This window comes from Lepidochelys kempii, chromosome 26 (assembly GCF_965140285.1).
Source record: "Lepidochelys kempii isolate rLepKem1 chromosome 26, rLepKem1.hap1, whole genome shotgun sequence".
NCBI lineage: Eukaryota > Metazoa > Chordata > Testudines > Cheloniidae > Lepidochelys > Lepidochelys kempii.
This window is the reverse complement of record NC_136405.1, coordinates 5,575,673-5,595,143: the sequence shown is the minus strand read 5'-3', so window position 1 is coordinate 5,595,143 and position 19,471 is coordinate 5,575,673. Positions and strand designations below refer to the sequence as shown.

Genomic DNA, 19,471 nt, shown 5'->3' with positions numbered 1-19,471 from the left:
CGTGCTTACATGTGTTTGTATTTCAGCCCTGCTACAGGCCAGGAAGCGTTTTAATGTAAGGACCGTAATACGCTTCCACGGGTGGGTAAGTACTAGCACTGTTTTACAGAGAGGGAAATGGAGGACAGAGGCAGAGCTGTGAATAGAAGCCAGCTAGCTCGTTAAAAAGATATGGTGCAGCTGGAAAAGAATGTTCTGTAATTGTGCTAGGAGAGGTTTGTAAAGGGAAAAGGAGCCCAATGATTCAAGTTTATCAAGACATCACTTTATTGCCACAGGAAGAGTTAAGTTACTTGTACATATGTACAGACAAACGGCACACATTTTACGGTTGGTTGTGTTACACACCATACGTTTAAAAGTGCATAGTTCTGAAAAGGTGGTACTGTAACATTTGCCAGTTCATTGTACCCACTTACCACATGCAGCTGCCATAAATATAACACCAAAACCCAGATTTACCAAGCAGCCAGCTCTACACACCTTTGTGCATGGTTGATAAGAGGCAAAACAAGACAAAAAGCCCCTCTGTAGATAATTCTTATAGCATATTTGGCTGTACTGCATCACTTAATGTCTTTGAAGGCCAATGATCTCCTGATTTTCTAGGACAAACAGCTTTTTCTGTTAGGCTCTATCAGGCAAGGAACTGTCTTCCTCAATAACATTAAATAGTGCCCCTAAGCAGCCATCCTGCACTTAATACCAATGTCAAGAACCCAGTTGGGGTGAGATTTGCCAGGCTTACAAGCTGCCCCGACAACATGTTATTAATCAGATGTATTATGGTAGTGCCTAGGGATCAACCAAGAGTGGGGCCCCATTGTACTAGGCACTGCCCAAATACAGTAATTTGTATCTACTCTGGTTGGCTGACAGCTCTAGTTACCAGAGACCTTTTGCTGCATTGTAATGAAGTGTTTGTTACATTCCAAAGTGCACAAAGGGAGATGCTGGATTCTGCAGGGTGTGTGAATATCTATCAATAGAGACACAGCCCTGTTAAATGGCATAGTATTGCTGGTATAAAAAGACTATTGCTAACTTCATTCCCATAGCACGTTATAAATTCATCCTTGCTACCCAGGAAAGCAGTGGGCGAGATCCTCAGCTGGTGTAGGTCTATGAAGCCTGACATCAGGTAAGAATCTGGCCCATTATAGGGAAACACCGGGGAAATGTGAGAACTCAGCTGATGCTGGGCTCCAGCCCTCTTGGCTTCTCAAGGGGCTGTTCTCCAGGATCTGTGAGGGAAGCCTCCTGCTCTCTAGAGGTAGGTCTGAGTTTCCTTTCACAACGGGGCAGGTTGCTTTGCAAAGCTTTGCTTCACTTTCAGTCCTGCTGAACTAAAGCAAAGCGCCTTCCCACCTCCAGGAAGACAGGGCAGAGCTGCACCTGTCTGAGGGCTGCTGTCCCATTTTCTGATCAGCCAGAGCCGAGGCGCTGTAAGTGTGATGGAACGCAGCGCTGCCTCCAAAGGTTTGCTGAGGACAAGGAGCAACCTGTCATGTCTCGGCTGCCTGGCAGACCCACAGTGGCTCTTGTCAGACCATATGGAAAGCATCAACTGGAGCCAGTTCAAAGTCAGAATGAACTTTTCCTCCAGGGCCCCTGTCGCTATCGAGCAAGAGCATCAGACTAAATGAAAGCTTGTTTAACAAAGCCCCCTGACAGCAGCGCATAGGGCCCAGTGGGACTCGTCTGTCACACAGCCACATTAATCCTGCCTGCCTTGCTTTGCTCAGGATCCCCAAACATGTGAAAACCAATGGAGTAAGCCTCAGGACCTGTCTGGGAGGTAGGTCCAGTCACTTCTTTATCCCTCTCTTACAGCTGGGGTTGGGAACATGCTTTTTACCCCAAAACAACCCAGCATCCCTTTTGGACTGCAGGGGAAGGTCTGGGAGCGAGGCTGGCCACTCACCCAGCAAGGTGTTGTAAGTGCCATGGCTGGAGTCTGACTGCAGGCTTCCAGGTCCAGCAAAGCACCAGCTGGAGACATTGCACTTTGATTAAAGGCCTGAAGAAGAGTCTTATGATCACCCTGCTAGGAAAGCTGGGGTTGGCTCCCTTGTCTGTCCCTGTGTTCATTACATGGAGGAGGCTGGATGGATTCCACCTGGGAATCTACCCTTCCAGAAACAAGGCCAGTAGGCCTCTGTAGTGGGGTGATTTAGCACCCACTTTTGCAATGTGCTGGACCCTTCCTTCACCTACAGTTACCAAGAAGTCTATTCTGGGCCCACTGCCAGGACACCAGAAGGGTGCACTCCTACTGTAATGGGCCCTATGTAGATCTCTGTTCCACAGGGCTTTAGACACTGCCCTGATCTCTTTCCCTCGTGCTAGCCCTAGGCACTTGGAAGAGGAGCTATAAAAATCTTGCAGCATGGATTGTGGGTGCTGATCACTCTGATCCTAAGAGGCAGAAGATAGAAATGGTGGAGGGCTCTCAATGCACCTAGTCGTGCTTTCCCAGCCAGCTTTGAGAGTTGAACACTGAGCATGTTCTTTCCACCAATGACTTGAGCAAACCATTGGTTTTGGAAGGTAGGAAGCAGAGTCCCTTTCCCCCAGAAAGAGAAGCGTCAAACCTGAGTGAGATGTTGAGGCTGTCTCAAGGAGTCGCCCTCTGTTGTGATGCTGCAGAGTCCTGGTTCCCTGCTGCTCTGTGAAGAGGGGCTGGTTGATAGTTTGAGTGTGGTAAGCTGTGTGCAGGGGGGAGTCAGATGTTCTCTGGAGGCCAGTGATACAGGAAGGTCTCTGCTAAGGCGGATGGGGAGTGGTGCTACCTTCCCTCGAGCCATGGAGCACTAATCTCCCCCTTCCAGCAGTGCCTGCTGGCATTGCACTTGGATCTTCTCTCCAGGAAGCAGGTGAGGAGAGCCGGAGGCTAGGCTCATGCAGGGCCCTCGGGGGGGAACTTCACAAAGGCAATAGCTGCCAGTTCCTTACAAAACTCCTCCAGCACCACCACTCCCTGGAAGAGGGTCATGTGATCCATCCTACAAGGGAACCAAAGCAAATGCTGAGTGCTCTGCACAGGTGGGAGAAGCTAGCTCCCTTGCCTGGAGAGCAGAATGTTCCACCACCCCATGCAGAAGGGGAAGGGTGGGAGCCAGTGCCCCAGCCCATCTCATGTCTATCCCAGAAAGCTTAGCACAAGCACAGGTAGGAGTGTTACCAAAAAACCCTGAGACTGCTCGTACTTAGTTCCCTGCCAACCAAATGTATCAAGCACACTGGAGTGGGGCCCTGTGCTGAGATGAGGGGAGTTTCCTTGGCATTAGAGGGCTATCATATCCCTGAGGCTTAATGTCTGCTAAGACAGATTACGCTGCAGGGCACCAGTTGATGGTACCCCAAGACAAATACAAGCACTTACTGCTCTTCAGGGACCAGCCCCATTAACTGTCTCCGGACCAGCAGCAGCTTGGCTGAGAACTGAGACACCCGCTGGATTCTCTGCATCAGATCTCCAATCACCTAAGGAGGAGGTGAGAATTAGCTCCCTGCAGGTGGAGAGGTGCCCCCACAGCTCTGGGTTCAGAGCATTCCATACATACATCCTTTCCCTGAGTCCAGGACTCTACTCTAGACCCACTCAGCCTAGAGGTGTTGGCAGCTTCACGCAAGGGTGAGGGGCTTATTTTTGCAGTTATCTCCCTCCCCCCACGTTCCACACTAACATCTACATGAACCTCTATGCCCCATCAAGGACTTGGCATGGGGAGAAGTTACCCTGATGAGTACAGAGAAGAGTGTCCTGCAGCCAGGAGCGAGGTTCAGGTAGGGGTCCAGGAGGTATTCATGGAGGTGTGGGTGCGGGAAGAGGGCCAGGCGGGACAGCACTGATGTCATTTGTAGGTTCAGTCCGTAGGGCTGCAGAACATAGACAAAATATGAGATCGCTCCCTTGAAGGACCTTCCCAGAGGCAGTGGTTCTCAAACTTTTGTATTGGTGACCTCTTTCCCACAGCAAGCCTATGAGTGTGACCTCCCCCCCCCATAAATTAAAACCATTTTTTTATATGTTTAACACTATTATAAATGCTGGAGGTGAAGCAGGGTTTGGGGTGGAGGCTGCCAGCTGGCAACCTCATGTCTCCCTCATTCATTTAGAAATAGGAAAATAAGAGCCTGAAACTATCTTCCAGTGAGGCAGATCTCTGGTATTACAGGAGCACCCACAAACCCTAATCAGGATCAGGGCCTACTCCAAAGAGCTTACAGTCTAATTTGATGGTGACCGGTGCTCCTGGGGGCAGCTATCTGCTTTTGCAGGTCACCGGCAGGGTCACAGAAGTCACAGGAACCAAGGTCTACAAAGCTGAACACATCTCTCCCTGCTGAGGCTCAGCTTCAATTCAATAGTTGCATTTCCCCATCGACTTGGCCGAAGCCTGGGGGGCGGAAATGGGGAGGATCAAGGATCGCAGTCCTGTGTTGTGGTCACTAGCTGATACCTTTGTATCCTACAGAATGGCTAGATGCTCACTGGTTACCCCACAGAGGAAGCCCTGCCTCCAGCAGAGTACAGCAGAGAGTGCTGGCACTCCAGCTCCTAGCGAGGACAGGCTAGGACTAAGATTTCCTGGGCTCAAAACAAGGCTGCAGTTTTCACTTTACCTGATCCAGGATCCGTGTCATACGGTCAAACAGCACCTTCAGGAAGTGGCCCTCATAAAATGCTGCTTGTGGGTCACAGGGCTCCAGAGGTTTTGGTGCCTGAGGCCAGTGCCATGAGGATATGTTAGCGGAGCATTCCTGAAACTGACACAAGCAGCATGAAGAAGGACAAAGTGCTCTCTGAAATTCTGAGCAGACTTCAAATGTGTTCTTAACTCTAAAACTAGGCTGGGTGTGGGAGGCAGACACAGGTGCTCTGGCAATAGAGCTGGGACTGTTAAAGATCAAAGGCATTATATCTCCACTTAGAATGGGACAGGGAATCCCAGGCTGAGAGGGAAAAGAAAGACTTTGAAACCCTACTGGCCACCCTGTCTGAGCAGTGTGTATGCCAGGTCGAGGGCAAAGTGAGTGCTGTGTGTGGCAGGTAGAATAGTCCTGATGGGGGGTGGGAACAGCAGAGAATTTAGGGGGCACGGGGCCCCCATCAATGACCTACCAGCCTTAAGGCATCGTGCACATAGGTGTCATATCCTGCCTCCTCCAGGTAGGAGGAGGTCTTTGCTTCATCAGGAACAAGGCCCAGGAAGCTGAAAGAGAGAAGCCAACAGGAGCTGGTACTCAATGCAAATCTCTCCCTAGGCTGATGTTGCCCAGGCCTGGGGCGGGGCAAGTGCAGCAGATGCAGAATGTGCCTGGCCTACTAGGACTGATATCCCAGCTCCTAATGTGGTCTCCCCAATAAGGCACTCAGCCTGTGCCTTACAGCAGGCACCAGCAAACCCCGTGTTACTGCTGGTCCTGAAGCTACCCAGCCGCAGGCTAGGTAAGATGTTCCGAGCTTTCTAGAAGGGCTGGATAGCCAATGCCTATTAGCTTTAGGCTAGTGAAAGCTCTGGGGCTGGTCTCCTGGTAACAATGTACCAGAAAAACACTGTCTGTAGATGGGATGCCCAACAACGAGCATGTGTGGGGTCTTCCTTTGCAGTTCAAAGTAATAGCCCAATTTATGTGAGCCAGAGGGTTGGATGGGGCCCGTCATGGCTACCAATATGGGAAAGGGTCTAGCCTGTTATGGAAGGCTTCTGGGTAGGGCAGGATGCAAGCTGACCAAAACTCAGGGAGTTGGGTTTTTCAGAAGTTTGGATATTTTTGAACTTGCTTTCATTCCAAACAGCAAAATAAGGTGTTCCTGAAATTAACTACCAGACCTCCCAGCCCAGGCATGTTCCCTGGAGCAGGGAGCCTACCGGTCCACAGAGCCCTTGCTGGAGCAGGGGCTCCCAGAGCTGCTGTGGAATTGCACTGAGTTCTTCTCTACCTTGCCCTTCATGCATCTGGGTTCCCCAAAGCCACGAGCTAGCCTGTGGAGGGGAGGCAAAGAGACAAATATGTGCTGGACAATCATTCGTGATTCTTAGCTCACGCAGCCCTACCTGAGAACAATTTCATTCACGTCTGTCTTCTCATTAGGCCTGGCAGGCCCCCGGGGGGAGGATGGCATTGGCTTTTTACATGTCCGGAAGCCTATACCTGGAAATTCGTCAGTGAAATAGGGATCTTCCTCCAGCTCCCTGCAAGGCCAGGAACAAGCGTTACATTGCAGCCCCAGCTTGTGCCCATCTGGTTCTGCGCTTCCCACTTCTGTCCACTTACAGTGTGTCCTCGCAATGGTCCTGCTCATGGGTGCTCCGCTCCTCCTGCCCTGGCTGGCTGCGCAGGATGTAGCTCCGCTCCTCCAGGTTTCTCAGCACAAGGCTGTACACAATGTGCTCATGGGGTTTCCGGAGCAGCTCCTCAAACAGCCTCAGGGTAGCGAGGCTGATCTACAGGGACAGAACCAGGGGTCAGTTGTGGGATCGTTCTTTAAAACTCCCCTGAAAAGCATTCACCACTAAAACGTAGCCACCACTACCATTCTATCCCAGCACGGCCATCTCAGATCATAATCCCTTCCAGGGTTGATACATGGAGTTCCCATGCAGTTAGCTGGGGGAGGGTCTTTCAGAGGAGACCTTAAAAACAAGGGATCCTGTCTGCTGGGTGAGGACATTAAAGATTTCATAGCATGGCTGACAGGAGTTTGCCCCAGCATTCTACTGTTGTACAGCATGCAATGTGCAGGGGCGCTGCACCCCAGAGGTGGCTGCATTCCACGGGTGCAGTAAATCCAGAGTGTTTGAAGTGGTTTGGGATCTTTCTAGATGAGAGATACTGATATTAATATCAGTTATTAATATCCGAAAGCCATCACACGGCAACACTGCCTGACTGCTCAGGGCCAAGAGTGAAAAATCCTGTATCTGACAAACTGCCTGGGGAATTTAAGGAGACCGAATACAATAACCTGGCCTGGAACTAAGGCAGAACACCTCAACTCCTTCCCAGGTGCCACAGCATCACTAATGATCTCAAGGGAGCAGGGCCTTAGGTCTGGACATGGTCCCCCCTTGAAATTCCAAGAGGGAGTTTAGCTAATGAGAGCCAAGTCTGGGGTCCCACAGGAAAGGGAAAAGGAGGGGAGGGGGAGAACCATGGGAGGCTGCGGGTGGCAGCTCTGCATGCAGACACAGCCTCACCTCATCAGACAGGTGGTTGCAGTGCTCTATCAGCTGAAAGCGTAGGAGGTGCTGCTGTGCAGAGTCAGTGATGGCTTCTGGCTGCCTCTCTGTGCCCAGCAGGAATGTCACCAGTTCCCGGAGCAGGGCAGGAGCACTAATCTGCCTCACCATGGCTGTCAGCATTGCAGTAGAGGTGAGGATGCCAAGTTCAGACCTGTCAAATAATGGCAGAGGGAAAGTAATTACTGCTGCTTATCTCCATGCAGCTGCTCGGAGCACACATGCAGCACAGTGAACTGTGCGCTCTAAAGAGAACATCTCCACCCAAGAACCTCTAGGGACTTTACAAATAAAGCTCTATACCCTGCCCCGTGGTGGGCCAGTAGCACTGTCCCCATTGATGGATGGGGAGACCGAGGCATGAAGACAGGAAATGACAGAGCTGGGAACAGAACCCAGGACTCCGCGCTTTGCTCAGACCTAAGATGTCACTGCCTCTGGGACACTAAGAGCAATGTGAAAATAATGCAGAGTGATATCTGGAAAGCCACCTACTCCAGCTCACAAGGAGAAAGTCTCTCTTTAGAACTATGCATGGGCAACTGCAGCAGATGGAGGGCATATGAAGAGGTCAAGGAAATATCAAAGCCAGAGGCTAGACTGGGCAGTTCAAGTGTAATGAGTGTATGCAGGGACAGAAAAGAGTCCAAAATAATACCGAAGGCCTGGAAATGCAGAGCCAAGTGTGAAACTCCATCTTATCAGGGGCCAGCTCTGCTCCTGCCTGTGGAGGACCCTGAGCAGCGCACCAGCTCTATGAGCTGGAGGAAAAGGCTTAGAACCAACCACTGGCCTCAGCACTTCCCTCTCTTAGCGTGGACAAAATAAGGCACATCGCTTCAAATGACAGCTAAAGGCATTAGAAAACTGTGCCAAAAACACTCCCTGCGACAGAGGAGATCTGATTCTTCCCTAAATCCATTTTATTTTACACCCGCACGCTCAGATGTTCCTGGCTTTCCCTCTATTGAACTTTCTCTGCTTCCCAGACTCAAATTCCCCAGCTTGCAGACAAGGTTAGAATCCCGCCAGTGGAATGTTCCATTATGCCGGCAGGCGTTTGGCTTTTACACTAAAGTGTAAGAAGAGGATTTTTTTTTTAAAAGACAGACTAACTTCCACAAAAGTTTGAAAGGGATGCACATGGCTGGGGAGCTGCCTCCTCGCGGGAGTGCTATGCACCCCTCTGATCTACCACACCTGCCATCCCAGGATCACAAAGAACTTTTCCAATGGGAATTATTTAAGCCTCACAAGCCAGAATGCAGCATGAACTCCATTCTACAGATGGGGAAACTGAGGCACCAAAGCAGTGACTCGTTTAACACCAGCTGCTGCCATAGCCAGAAACCGAACCCAGAGGTCCAGACTCCCCAATCCCTACTTTCACCACAAGACTAACCCACTTCCCTCCCCCTCATGCCTGGTGTGGGTGCCAGACCAGCTCAGCCTCACACCATGGACATCCCCCCAAACCCAGTTTACACAGGAAGCTGGTGAACAGCCAGTTGGCCCCTCAGCCTGTGTGACACATGTACTCACATCTGCAAGAGCTGTGGCTGCAGAATCCCCTGGAAGAGCTTTTCACCAATGGCCTCTGTTACAGCATCTGCAACTACCTGATGGTCACAAATTAAGAGTCAGTAATGAGCTACCAGTTGCCTGATATTCCCACGACTCCCCTAGTTCCTTCCTGCATGACAAGAGCAGAGACTCGGGGGGTGGGATATCTCACTGGTTTGAGCATTGGCCTGCTAAACCCAGGGTTGTGAGTTCAATCCTTGAGGGGGCCATTTAGGGATCTGGGCAAAAATTGGGGATTGGTCCTGCTTTGAGCAGGGGGTTGGACTAGATGACCTCCTGAGGTCCCTTCCAATCCTGATATTCTATGAATCTATGACTCTGCTGCTCCTTAAAGTTTCTCTCAGCATGGTGGGGACTGACATACATGGGGAGCGACTGCCACGTCACTCCTTGGTCAGGGCTGACACATGCCGTGTGGTTCTTGCACACACAGAGACTCTGGAGCCAAGTGACCCAGGCACTCCTATTAAAGGAAAGCATTTCCTGGTAGCTAGAAGATGGAGACAGAACATGCTGGGGTCTTCTTAAATGGGTTCAACCACAAACCACTAGACTGGGGTCATGCAGGAAGGCTCCCACTTTTTAACATGTCCCCATATGGACAAAATAATCCTGTTGTGACCTTAGCAAATACATGTTGTTATCTTGCAGCTGTGTGTGGCAATGATGCATCACGGTGATTTTCACAATATCACACAAGGGTTGCAATGTCATCGTACTCTGATGCAGTTTCACAGAGATCTTCAGCTGTGTGGCAAGCTGGACTCTCAGACAGGCCTGATGAAATTGAGGCTGTCCTAACATTTAAGAACACGTGGCAAACCCAAAATCCAAGCCACAAAAGCCAGGATGTAATAGTCCAGGAGCCACTGAAGTTGGTGGATCTCAAAAAGGCACCATAGGTTGTCTTCTCCAAGGAGAATTTTAGCCATAAGTCAAGACAAGACACAGTTTGGTTCCCAAAGGCCCATCTACCATCACATCCATGGCTCATAAGTCCATTAGTAGTGGCCTAATGAGGCTGTCTACCAAATACAGGAAGAAAACAGGTGGCCTGGCCTGAGTTCTAGCAGAGATATGAGTGAGGCTGCCTTATGCTGCAGCAGTCTAACTCCACTGCCAGCAGCTCATCTGGTAAAGGGCACAAAATGTTTAGCTGTAGGTGGGACAAGTGTAACTCAGCCAGTTTCCAATCCACTCTTGTAAATCAGTGGCTCTTTGGAGGTGCCTAAAACTGCATCTAAGGTTGGGCTAAGACTTCCAGTTAGGATTCCTTAAATATCAGGCTTCCCACATATGTAAATGTGTATTTGTCTCTTGAGAGAGACTTGCACCCTCTGGGGCAGAGGAGATGGGAATGCTCGTCTAAGACAATAAGCAATGGGGAGGAGTCACTTATTTCTTACCGGGTGGGCCTCTCTCATGAGGTGATCACAGTAATCTAACCAGCTAAAGAAAGCATCCAGGCTCCCCTTTCCTGGGAAGGAGGCCTCATCGGCAGAGTTATTCTGCAACCTGCAAAGAGATCAAAGGGGGTGAAGGACATTGTAGGAATCAACTCCAAAGCATCATCCAAGGGCTACAGTATGTTGGGGGGGGGAGGGAGGCCTCCTCTCTGGAGTGACAGCAGTAAAGGAAGCTGCTGGTTCTCTCAACATCCTCACTTGGCCCATACAGCATAGAACACCAGAGATGGAAAACACCCGAGAGAGCAACAAGGCCAGCAGCTCTCATCTGGGGTCATGACTCACCAGGGGTGGTGGTGGTGACCACCCTGCTCTTCCCATATTGCTAAGTGGGAAGGGGGTCCCTGTAGGGAAGAGGTGGAGGACCTCTGCTAGACTGTACCCCCTGAGCCAGGGCAGACACCACACTGTCGCTATTCTCCAAGAACTTACCCAGCTTGAGCCATCCCATAGTCCCCCTTGGAGATGATACCACAGCCTAGCAAGCCTCACTATGTACCCATCCTGCGAGGTGCTCAATCCTGCCAAGGTCCAGGGGAGCTTGGGTGCAGCCCCTGCAGAACAGATCTCACTCGTCTTCTCTGGGCCCAATACTTCCAGGGAGAAGCCCAGGAGTGAAAGCTGGTAGGGTCATTCCCTTGTGGTGAGGCTGGGAATGGATTTACCCCAGGCTCTCATTATCTTCCTACAGACCCATCAACGTCCTACCTCCAGCTGACTCTCTCTAGGGAGAGGATATCTGCAGGATCGGCTGAAGTAGGGACGGCACTGTACAGGTCACAGAGGTGATCAGTCACCAGACAGCACAGGGCGCTGTTCTGTACCAGGTACGTGGCAGCTGCCTGCTGAGCGACACTCATGAGAAGCAGCAGGTTTTCCTGAGCTTTTAGTGCAATCCTGCTCTTCTGCCAGAGCGAGAGAGAGAAAGAGAGAGAGAGAGAGAGAGGGGTCACCCCAGCAGCAACCCCGTCTATTCCCCTCCCCAGCTCACGGGTGAACGGAACACCAAGGTTGACGCCCCACTGACAGGCAGGATCATTCCCTACTCGCTGCCTGGCACCCCTCTGCTGTCCCCTGCCCCATTTCGGTACCTGGCTCTTGCACAAGTTGATTAAGGAAGTGATCAGATTGTTTTCCTTTCTCAGAGGGGAGGAGCTGGAGACAGAATTCTTTGGTTTTCCTGCCAGGCTAGCGCAGGGTGCATCACCCACAGAGCTCTCTCTGTCTGGCTCAGGAGATGCAGTCAGGGCCCCGTTGGTAGCCAAGCTCTCATCCTGGCTGCTGCCAGCATCTCCCTGTGGGCTCCCAGTTAGAAGATTCTTGCCCTTGAGAAGAAAGAAACAGGAGAGAGAGAGAGCAGTTAGCACCATTGCAATAGTGCTTCCAGCATTGACACAAATGGGACTGATCCCAGGTACAGACAGCGAATACTAAGAAAGCTAGATAGGTGCAATATGTACCCGAACATACCTAGATATGTATATACTGCAAAAACACCTAGAAATGCTCAGCTAACCAGATACTAAAACAACACAGCACGTTTTAACGGAGGATCTCAAAACCCTTTGCAAACATTAATCTTCACAACTCCCTGATGTGCTGTAGGGAAGTAAATATTATCCCCATTTCACAGATGGGGGAGCTCAGAGAGGTGAAGAGATATGTTTAAGGTCACACAGCAGGTCAGGGGTGGTGCTAAGGAGAGAGTCCAGGAATCCCAGATCCTAGTCCTCCGCTCTAAACTGCCTGATCAATGACTCTGGAAAATGAAGCCTTTAGTCACAGAACAGGTACAGCAGTGACAAAGCAAGCTTCACACATCCCATCAAGCCATCTGGGAGAGATGCATCCCCCTTCTCCGCCCCCTGCACCAGGGAAAGGGGTGCCGAGCCTCCATGTCCCCTGGTCTCTTTGTTAAGACTACCAATCAAGGGGCCAATTAGTGGCAACCACAATGGCTATTTTCGTGGCAGGAACATCAGCTCACTGGGAACTGGACTGAGATTGACTCGCTTCACCCAGGGCCCCCCAAACAGCTGTCAAATGGAAACAATCCAGGTCACCACCAGCACTGGATTAGACATTTTTCCTAATTTTAAAGAAGCCAGCAAGATTTCAGCTGTGGAGGAGCTCAGCATCATCACTGGGCATGCAGCACCGGGGCAATGTCCGTGATATATGGAGGTGAGATTTGTCTGCGTGCTACCCTGTGGAAATCCCATTATTCAGACAATCGTGCAATCATTCCCTAGCAGGTCAGCCCATTGGTCCCTGAAGCCTGCCTCCAGCAGTGGCCAATACCTTGCTGTAAGGAAGAAATGGCATGCAGGTGCCAATGAGGGCTTCTTACCTCCAGAATGTACGTGAGCAGAGCAGGATCCTGCTTGATCTTTGCACACAGAACAGCAGCAAACTGTACTTCTTCCTTCTCACTAGCAGAGCCTAGCGCATCACTGCCGAACTGAAGGAGCTTCTGTGGAAGGACACAGGGCTTGGTCAGCCTTCACAGTAATAAAAGAGGGGGTAGAACTGAGCTTAAACAGTGCTGAAAGGGGTTTGCTGGCATTGGGGATGGGCATTCTTCCCTCCTCACTAGAGGCTGTTGGGCACACTCCCCAGGAATATGTGCCCATATCAGTCATACAGACACTGATATACAAAAGAGCAGGCAATAGCCCACATTGTGGCAAAGTAATATTAAAGCAAAGTATTCATCATTGCCCTGAACCCTGTATAGTGATTTACACCACTATCAATTGGGTATCAGAATGGTCATATTTTATACCCACTCTGCACTGGTGTACATTGCACCAGGTGCATGCACTGGGGAACTGAGCCCTCCATGGGGTTTACGTTAACATCATTGCTCATCAGAAACGTAGGCCATCAGACCACTAAGTGAGGAAAGGTAGGACGAGCGCTGCAAGGAGCACACTTTACATTGCCTGCAGTAAGACAGCTCAGAAAGCAGCTATGACAAGCCAAAGAGAAAGCAGAAGCCACGCTCACCTGAACAGGTCTATGCACATTCAGATAGTGCAACAGTGGATGCTGCACCTGTCCCAGGACTCTGCTGAAGAAGAGGAACACCTGCTGCCTCATGCCTGGAGGATACTGAGAGCAAGGAGAGAGAGAGAGAGAAGTAAATTGTCAGTTAAGTAACATTCCCCTTCAGTGCCACAGGAAACATGATACAAAGTGTCTGAGCCAATCCTTATGCCACAGATAGATAGCGAATGCATGGAACATGACAGAGGTAAGAGCTGCAAACATCTAGCCATACGCACCCTATATACTGCAGCTAATGCAGAAGACTAAAACTCCACAAGGGTATTCAAGTTTACATGGGCAGGGAAATTCCAAGAACAGAGGGTTTTGAAGCTCTTGGAGAACAAGATTTAGTTTATTATTGATTTTATCTCTTTTCTATTATCAGATAATCTGGTACAGCTACACTGTCCCTGCTTCTGGCAACCATGAAGAAAGTGTGAGAGAAACAAACTGGAGTCCAGCTGAACTGTGAGAAAATTAAAGGGAATCCTCTGGCATAACGTTAAGACAAACACTTAGGTTTTATTTACAAATAGGTTTTCCCAAAGGCAGTGTGAATACACGTTTTCACAACCCAAATGTAAGCAAAAACTGGTTTGGTTTAGGAAATAAATATTTCCCTTCAGCACTGGTAAAAACCATTTGAGCACTGAAAAACAGACTAGAAACGGCAGTGAAAATGACCAGACTTAGATCACTATCCCAGCTCAGCTCAATGCATAAAAATACCCTAAATAATGCTTTGCCCTTCCAATGTACATTTTAAGGCTCTCATAGTGTTTCACAAACATTATTAATTGATTTATATTGCTTAATGAACTTCACTTGAATAAATTAAGCTTCTCAGCTGCCCTATGGTGAAAAAAATCAATTAGATTATTTTTTCATTTTCAAAAGGTTTGTTGTTATTCATCATTCCTACAACATGATGAAATGGAAAAAACAAGCAAGAATGAATCATCGTAGAGATAAAGGGTAGACAGTACTGAGTGTAACTGATTTTTATAAACAAAGCTGTAGCTCACAAAAGCTTATGCTCAAATAAATTGGTTAGTCTCTAAGGTGCCACAAGTACTCCTTTTCTTTTTGAGAATACAGACTAACACGGCTGCTACTCTGAAACCTGACAATAAAGACTAATATTTCCAGTTACTGTTTCCTTGTTTTCGTGTTTGGAAAAAAAAAAAAAGATCATTTATAGCACAATAAGCCAAGTTATTATGAGTAACACAGGCTAGTATGGTTATAATTTTTAGCTTTTGATATTTACTCTGATAAAGCCCTTTTAAAAACACTTCTTTCCTGCAAATCAAAGGATTGATCCTGCAACCCTCAGTCATGGAGCACAAGACTACTCACCTGAGTAAACACTGCTCACATCAGCAAAGGTTGTAGCATACGGAGAAAATTTTCAAAAAGTGCCTAAGTGGTTTAGGAGCCCAAGTCCCATTTCCAAAAGTGAAGCAGGTGCTTAGGGAGCCTACGGGTATGTCTACACAACAAGTGCTGCAGCTACGTCACTGTCACGCTTAGTGCAGACACTTGCTACAATGCCAGAAACACAGAAGTAAATCCAACCCCGCGAGAGGCAGTAGCTAGGTGATCAGAAAAATTCTTCAGCCTAATGGTGTCTTACCGAAGTCTTTGAAGGCTGTGAATTTTTCACACCACTAAGCGATGTCGCAAGGTTGACTTAAGTTTTAGATGCAGACCAAGCCTTGGGTTAGATCTTCACTAGAATCACTGCAGCTTAGCCGCAGTAACACTTCAGTGTGGACACTGACTACAGCAATGAGAGTCATTCTCCCATCGCTGTAGTTAATTCACCTCCCCAAAAAGCAGTGGCTAGGTCAATAGAAAAATTCTTCCATCAACCTAGTGCTGTCCACTCTGGGGGTTAACTACATCACTCAAGGGTGTGGATTTTTCACACCCCTGAGCAACGTTGCTAGGTCAACCTAACTTTTTAGTGAAGACCTGGCCTTAGTCTCACTGAAAGTCAATGGGATTTAGGCTCCTAAGGTGCTGTCTAGTCTAGAATTTGAAAGGCGTTATCTAACGTATATTAACTGTGTAGTGCAGACAAGGCCATGTTCCTAACAGGCTGCTTACACCTTCCAAATCCTAGTCTAGCCTAAGTGGCTTCTGACACTGGGACTTCAGACTCCTAAATCACAGATATGCTTTGAAAAATTTTACCCTGGTCTCAGTTCCTTAAAATTATACCTCTTTGCTGTGAACAAGTCAGACTTTATAGTCACTGAAATCAACTAAAAACACAGTTCCACCACTAGGGCAATGAGTGGTGTTTGTCTTGGGCTTGTGCATGGCTGACCGGGGGAGGAACACAGTGTACACACCTCTGCTTTTCCCAGAGTGCTGAGGGTCTCCAAGATTTTGTGCTGCAGCAGGTATTCCAAACAAGGCCCTGTCTCCCCGGCTGGATGCTGCTTCTCCTCATACACCAGGATGTCCAGCATCTGTTTCAGGCGCCAGGGGATATCGGTCTCCTTGACTGGGGTGTTTTCATCTAAAGAGAAGGCATATACAAATCCCAATCAAAACAGGCTACATGCTTGGTAAAACAGGCATTAAGGCTTTAGCTCCATTTGACTATCAAACTTACACAGGCCCTTCCAACCCAAAGCATCTTCACATACACTCCCCCTCCCGTAACTCTGAGATGGAATGTGGCAGCTCTTTTAATAGTGCACAGCATATCCTGAAACTGACATGGCTACAACAACACAGCAATGCTATAATAGTTTGGGACAGGAAGTGAATAGCAAGCATATCCAACAGAAGCTGGTCAGAATGTAATTACCTACAAAGCAATTTAGTCAAGACCCTGGAGCCAACACCCTTACACTTGTAAAAGCATCATGGGATTATTAAATCCACAAGCGGCCAGGACTTCAGTTTTACGTCTCAGCTATAAACCAGCACTTCTGTGCTGGGGAACTGGTTTGTTACTGCGTCAGTGTGAAGTTGTGAGTTCAGGGATATGCCCAAACAGATCAGTTTGCAGGACTAGGGCCATAGCTCAAAAGAGCTGATGAGATCAGAGCCTGGAGCAGCACAGTCACAGGCCTTACACTAACCAAGACCCAAATGAAACATAAAGACTAAGAAAAAAATCCGGTAAAGCTAACGCTTTACTCATAATTCCTACTGCAGGCATCAGGTCCCGGGGCACTGTTCCACACCACACAGGAGTGCCCTTTTTAGAAAGATTTTCTCTACATTCTAAGACACACTGGAAGACTCCAAAATGGTGAATTTAAAACCTTCCCCTCCCTGTAACAGAAGAACAAGTGGGTGTTTTCTTTTCGGGGACTGGTAGAATCCAGAGGAAGTTAACAAAAGCAAATTTTTAAAAAATCCTCATGCCTCTCAATTGGAGATCTTTTGTAAACTAAGTTTGAACTTTGGGGAAACGTTAATAGGTATAAATCCATACACACACCAAAAAACCCAAAACAATTAATTTCATCCCAGACCTATGTATTTAAAAAAAAAAAAATCTGAAAATTCTATTTTGCAGAGGTGACTTTAAAACATATCCTCCCAGCCCCTCCCCTTTGGCTTCCAAGCTGTAATTTTCACTTTGATATTGATCTCTGCAGCACCCCAAGCAATTAGGACGCTGGTTTAAAAATTATTATCCCTAGAATAGAGCCCTTGATGGACAAGCCAAGAACAAAGGTCAACATTTCTCAGACTTGGGAGTCTAAGGTTAAGCTCATAAATCCATATTTAGGTATTTAAATAAAGTTAGGGGCCTAAGGCCTTCTCAACACACCACAACTGTACCAGAATAACCATGCCTCTAAGCGTACAGCAGTACAACTCCCTCTAGTGTGGATGCAGTTACACTAGTATGGACTAAGCTATACTGGGATAAGCACTTTATGCCAGTGTACCTGTATGCGCTGTTAGGGCTGCAGCAGTGTAGAATATCAGTTACAAAAAAAACCTAGTACAAAATCTCTGTGTAGATCAGACCCAATTTAATATCAAGTATAAGAAACATTGGCCATAGCATTTAGTGCAGGAGCAGTCCAGCCATTCTCAAAATGTTGGGAGAGCATCTCTGAGCAACAGAGACTGATTATTGTAAGGCTCTGGCCCAGAGTATCAGATATCTACAAATACCCAGGGACGCGACCTCACAGCCCTCATGGTGGGAAGAAGCAATACCTGTGTGCCATATATAGAACAGCGGGTAGACATTTTAAGGTTGCAGGCAACATTTCTCCTGATAGGGTTTTTATGGGCTATTCAGCAGGCCTTTCATTATCACTCACTGGAACGTCCTGCACTGACCCCAGGAAGAGGATGATGGAGACATTAACATTTTGCTCTACTCTTGGGCCAAGGCTCTCAAAGCATTTTGTACATGTTAATGAATTAACCCCAACGAACACCCAGCTCCTTGCCCATGTATATCTCATTGTCTCCCCTTTACAGCGAGGGAAACTGAGGCAACACAGAGTTAAAAGGATTTCTCCAAACTCTCACAGTGCATCAACTTGGAGAGCTGAGAAGACAACCCCCAAGTCCTAACTTGCAAACTCCCCGCCCTAAAAGTGAGGCAACGCTCCTTCCCAGAGCTGGGAATAGAACCCAGGAGCCCGGACTCCCAGCCTCGCCCACCACCTACCTGTGGTCTCTAGGTAGTAGTGAGTGAGCCCTTTCCAGTGCTCGGTGAATGCCTCCAGCAGGTCAATGCTGGGCTCCTGCTGCAGAGAGGAGGGTGCGGGCGTCAGCAAATCGGGAGAGCCCTTTGTTCATATCTACCCACGGGCCCGGGTCACAGGAGAGTCTCCCTACTTCAGACCCTCCCCCCATCCTCTTAGCATCCTGCTCCCTGGGAACCCGCGTCCCAAAAGACATGGGGGTCAGGAGAGGAGACCCCAAAGCAATGTGCCATAGGGCCCCTCTCCCGACCCTGAACCCCATATCCCCTGGGACATCCTTGCCCCAAGCCCCCAGTTCCCCCCCTCCCCAGAGCACCAATCTCCTGAACCCAATAGCATCTTGGGCCCCAACCAGGGTACCCTGTAGGATGCCCCCAGCCCTAGTTCCCTGTGGCCTCATCTCCTGACACCCGATGACACCCTTGGGGGCCCAACTCAGATCCTATTTCTAGGTTCTTGGGTGACCCCCGAGTCCCCTTGGCTGCCCCATCTCAGGACCCCAGTGACACCTGGGGGGGTCGATCCTGGGTGCCCCCCCCAAGTACCTTGGCCCCGGGAGTTGCCCTCCAGCCCCAATTCTCTAGGCTCCCCCCATCCCCTGACCCTCAACGACACCTGGGGGATCAATCCCGGGCACCCCCCAACCCTGACCCCAGGAGGCGCCAGCTCCCTGGGAGCCCTCCCCCCATCTCCTGACCCTGACACCTTGGGGGGGGTCAATCCCAGGCGCCCCCCAACCCTGACCCCAGGAGGCGGCCCCCCCCAGCTCCCTGGGAGACCCCCCATCTCCTGACACCTGGGGGGGGTCAATCCTGGGTGTCCCCCAACCCTGACCCCAGGAGGTGGCCCCCCCAGCCCCTCCCATCTCCTGACACCTGGGGGGGGGTCAATCCTGGATGTCCCCCAACTCTGACCCTAGGAGGCGGCCCCCCCCAGCTCCCTGGGAGCCCCCCATCTCCTGACACCTGGGGGGGGGGGTCAATCCTGGGTGTCCCCCAACCCTGACCCCAGGAGGCGGCCCCCCCCCAGCTCCCTGGGAGCCCCCCCATCTCCTGGCACCTGGGGGGGGTCAATCCTGGGTGTCCCCCAACCCTGACCCCAGGAGGCGGCCCCCCCCAGCTCCCTGGGAGCCCCCCCATCTCCTGGCACCTGGGGGGGTCAATCCTGGGTGTCCCCCAACCCTGACCCCAGGAGGCGGCCCCCCCCAGCTCCCTGGGAGACCCCCCATCTCCTGACCCCAACCGAACCCCACTCCCCGCCGCCCCCCCCCCGCGCTAGCCGCAGCGCGCCCGGCCCGGCCCCCACCGTCTCCACCGCCCGCTGCAGGAAGGCGCCCAGGCGGCTGAACATGGCGGCGCCGGCCCGGCCCGCCGGGGGATCCCGGCCCGAGCAGGCGGAAGCGCGGACCCGGCGGCCTGTG

The 19,471-nt window shown here is 50.0% G+C and overlaps 2 protein-coding genes across 6 annotated transcripts in view; one reads left to right on the top strand and one right to left on the bottom strand.

Annotated features, from left to right (window-relative positions):
* NUDT18 (nudix hydrolase 18) overlaps positions 1-14,503 on the top strand; it is a 26,182-nt gene extending 11,679 nt beyond the window's left edge. Inside the window, exons 6-8 of one of the 3 annotated variants that reach the window (XR_012156329.1) lie at positions 10,992-11,127; positions 12,274-12,484; positions 13,737-14,503. The gene's annotated coding sequence lies outside the window, so the exon portion shown is untranslated. The remainder of the gene's footprint in view (positions 1-10,991; positions 11,128-12,273; positions 12,485-13,736) is intronic. The other 2 variants (XR_012156328.1, XR_012156330.1) reach the window with 2 other exon arrangements.
* On the bottom strand, positions 244-19,471 carry FHIP2B (FHF complex subunit HOOK interacting protein 2B). 3 transcript variants are annotated; one of them, XM_073325364.2, is made up of 17 exons: positions 19,357-19,471; positions 18,015-18,093; positions 15,712-15,881; positions 13,310-13,414; positions 12,651-12,773; positions 11,392-11,625; positions 11,009-11,205; positions 10,241-10,349; positions 8,793-8,869; positions 7,209-7,404; positions 6,286-6,455; positions 6,066-6,203; positions 5,129-5,219; positions 4,630-4,773; positions 3,742-3,882; positions 3,386-3,486; positions 244-3,005 (listed from the first exon to the last, which is right to left on the bottom strand). In XM_073325364.2, exons 1-17 carry the CDS (start codon positions 19,399-19,401, stop codon positions 2,900-2,902), a joined length of 2,226 nt encoding a protein of 741 aa, XP_073181465.1. In that variant the 5' UTR covers positions 19,402-19,471; the 3' UTR covers positions 244-2,899. The 3 variants fall into 3 exon arrangements, with proteins under 3 accessions (XP_073181465.1, XP_073181466.1, XP_073181467.1); XM_073325365.2 differs by having other exon boundaries at positions 18,015-18,090; XM_073325366.2 differs by lacking the exon at positions 3,742-3,882.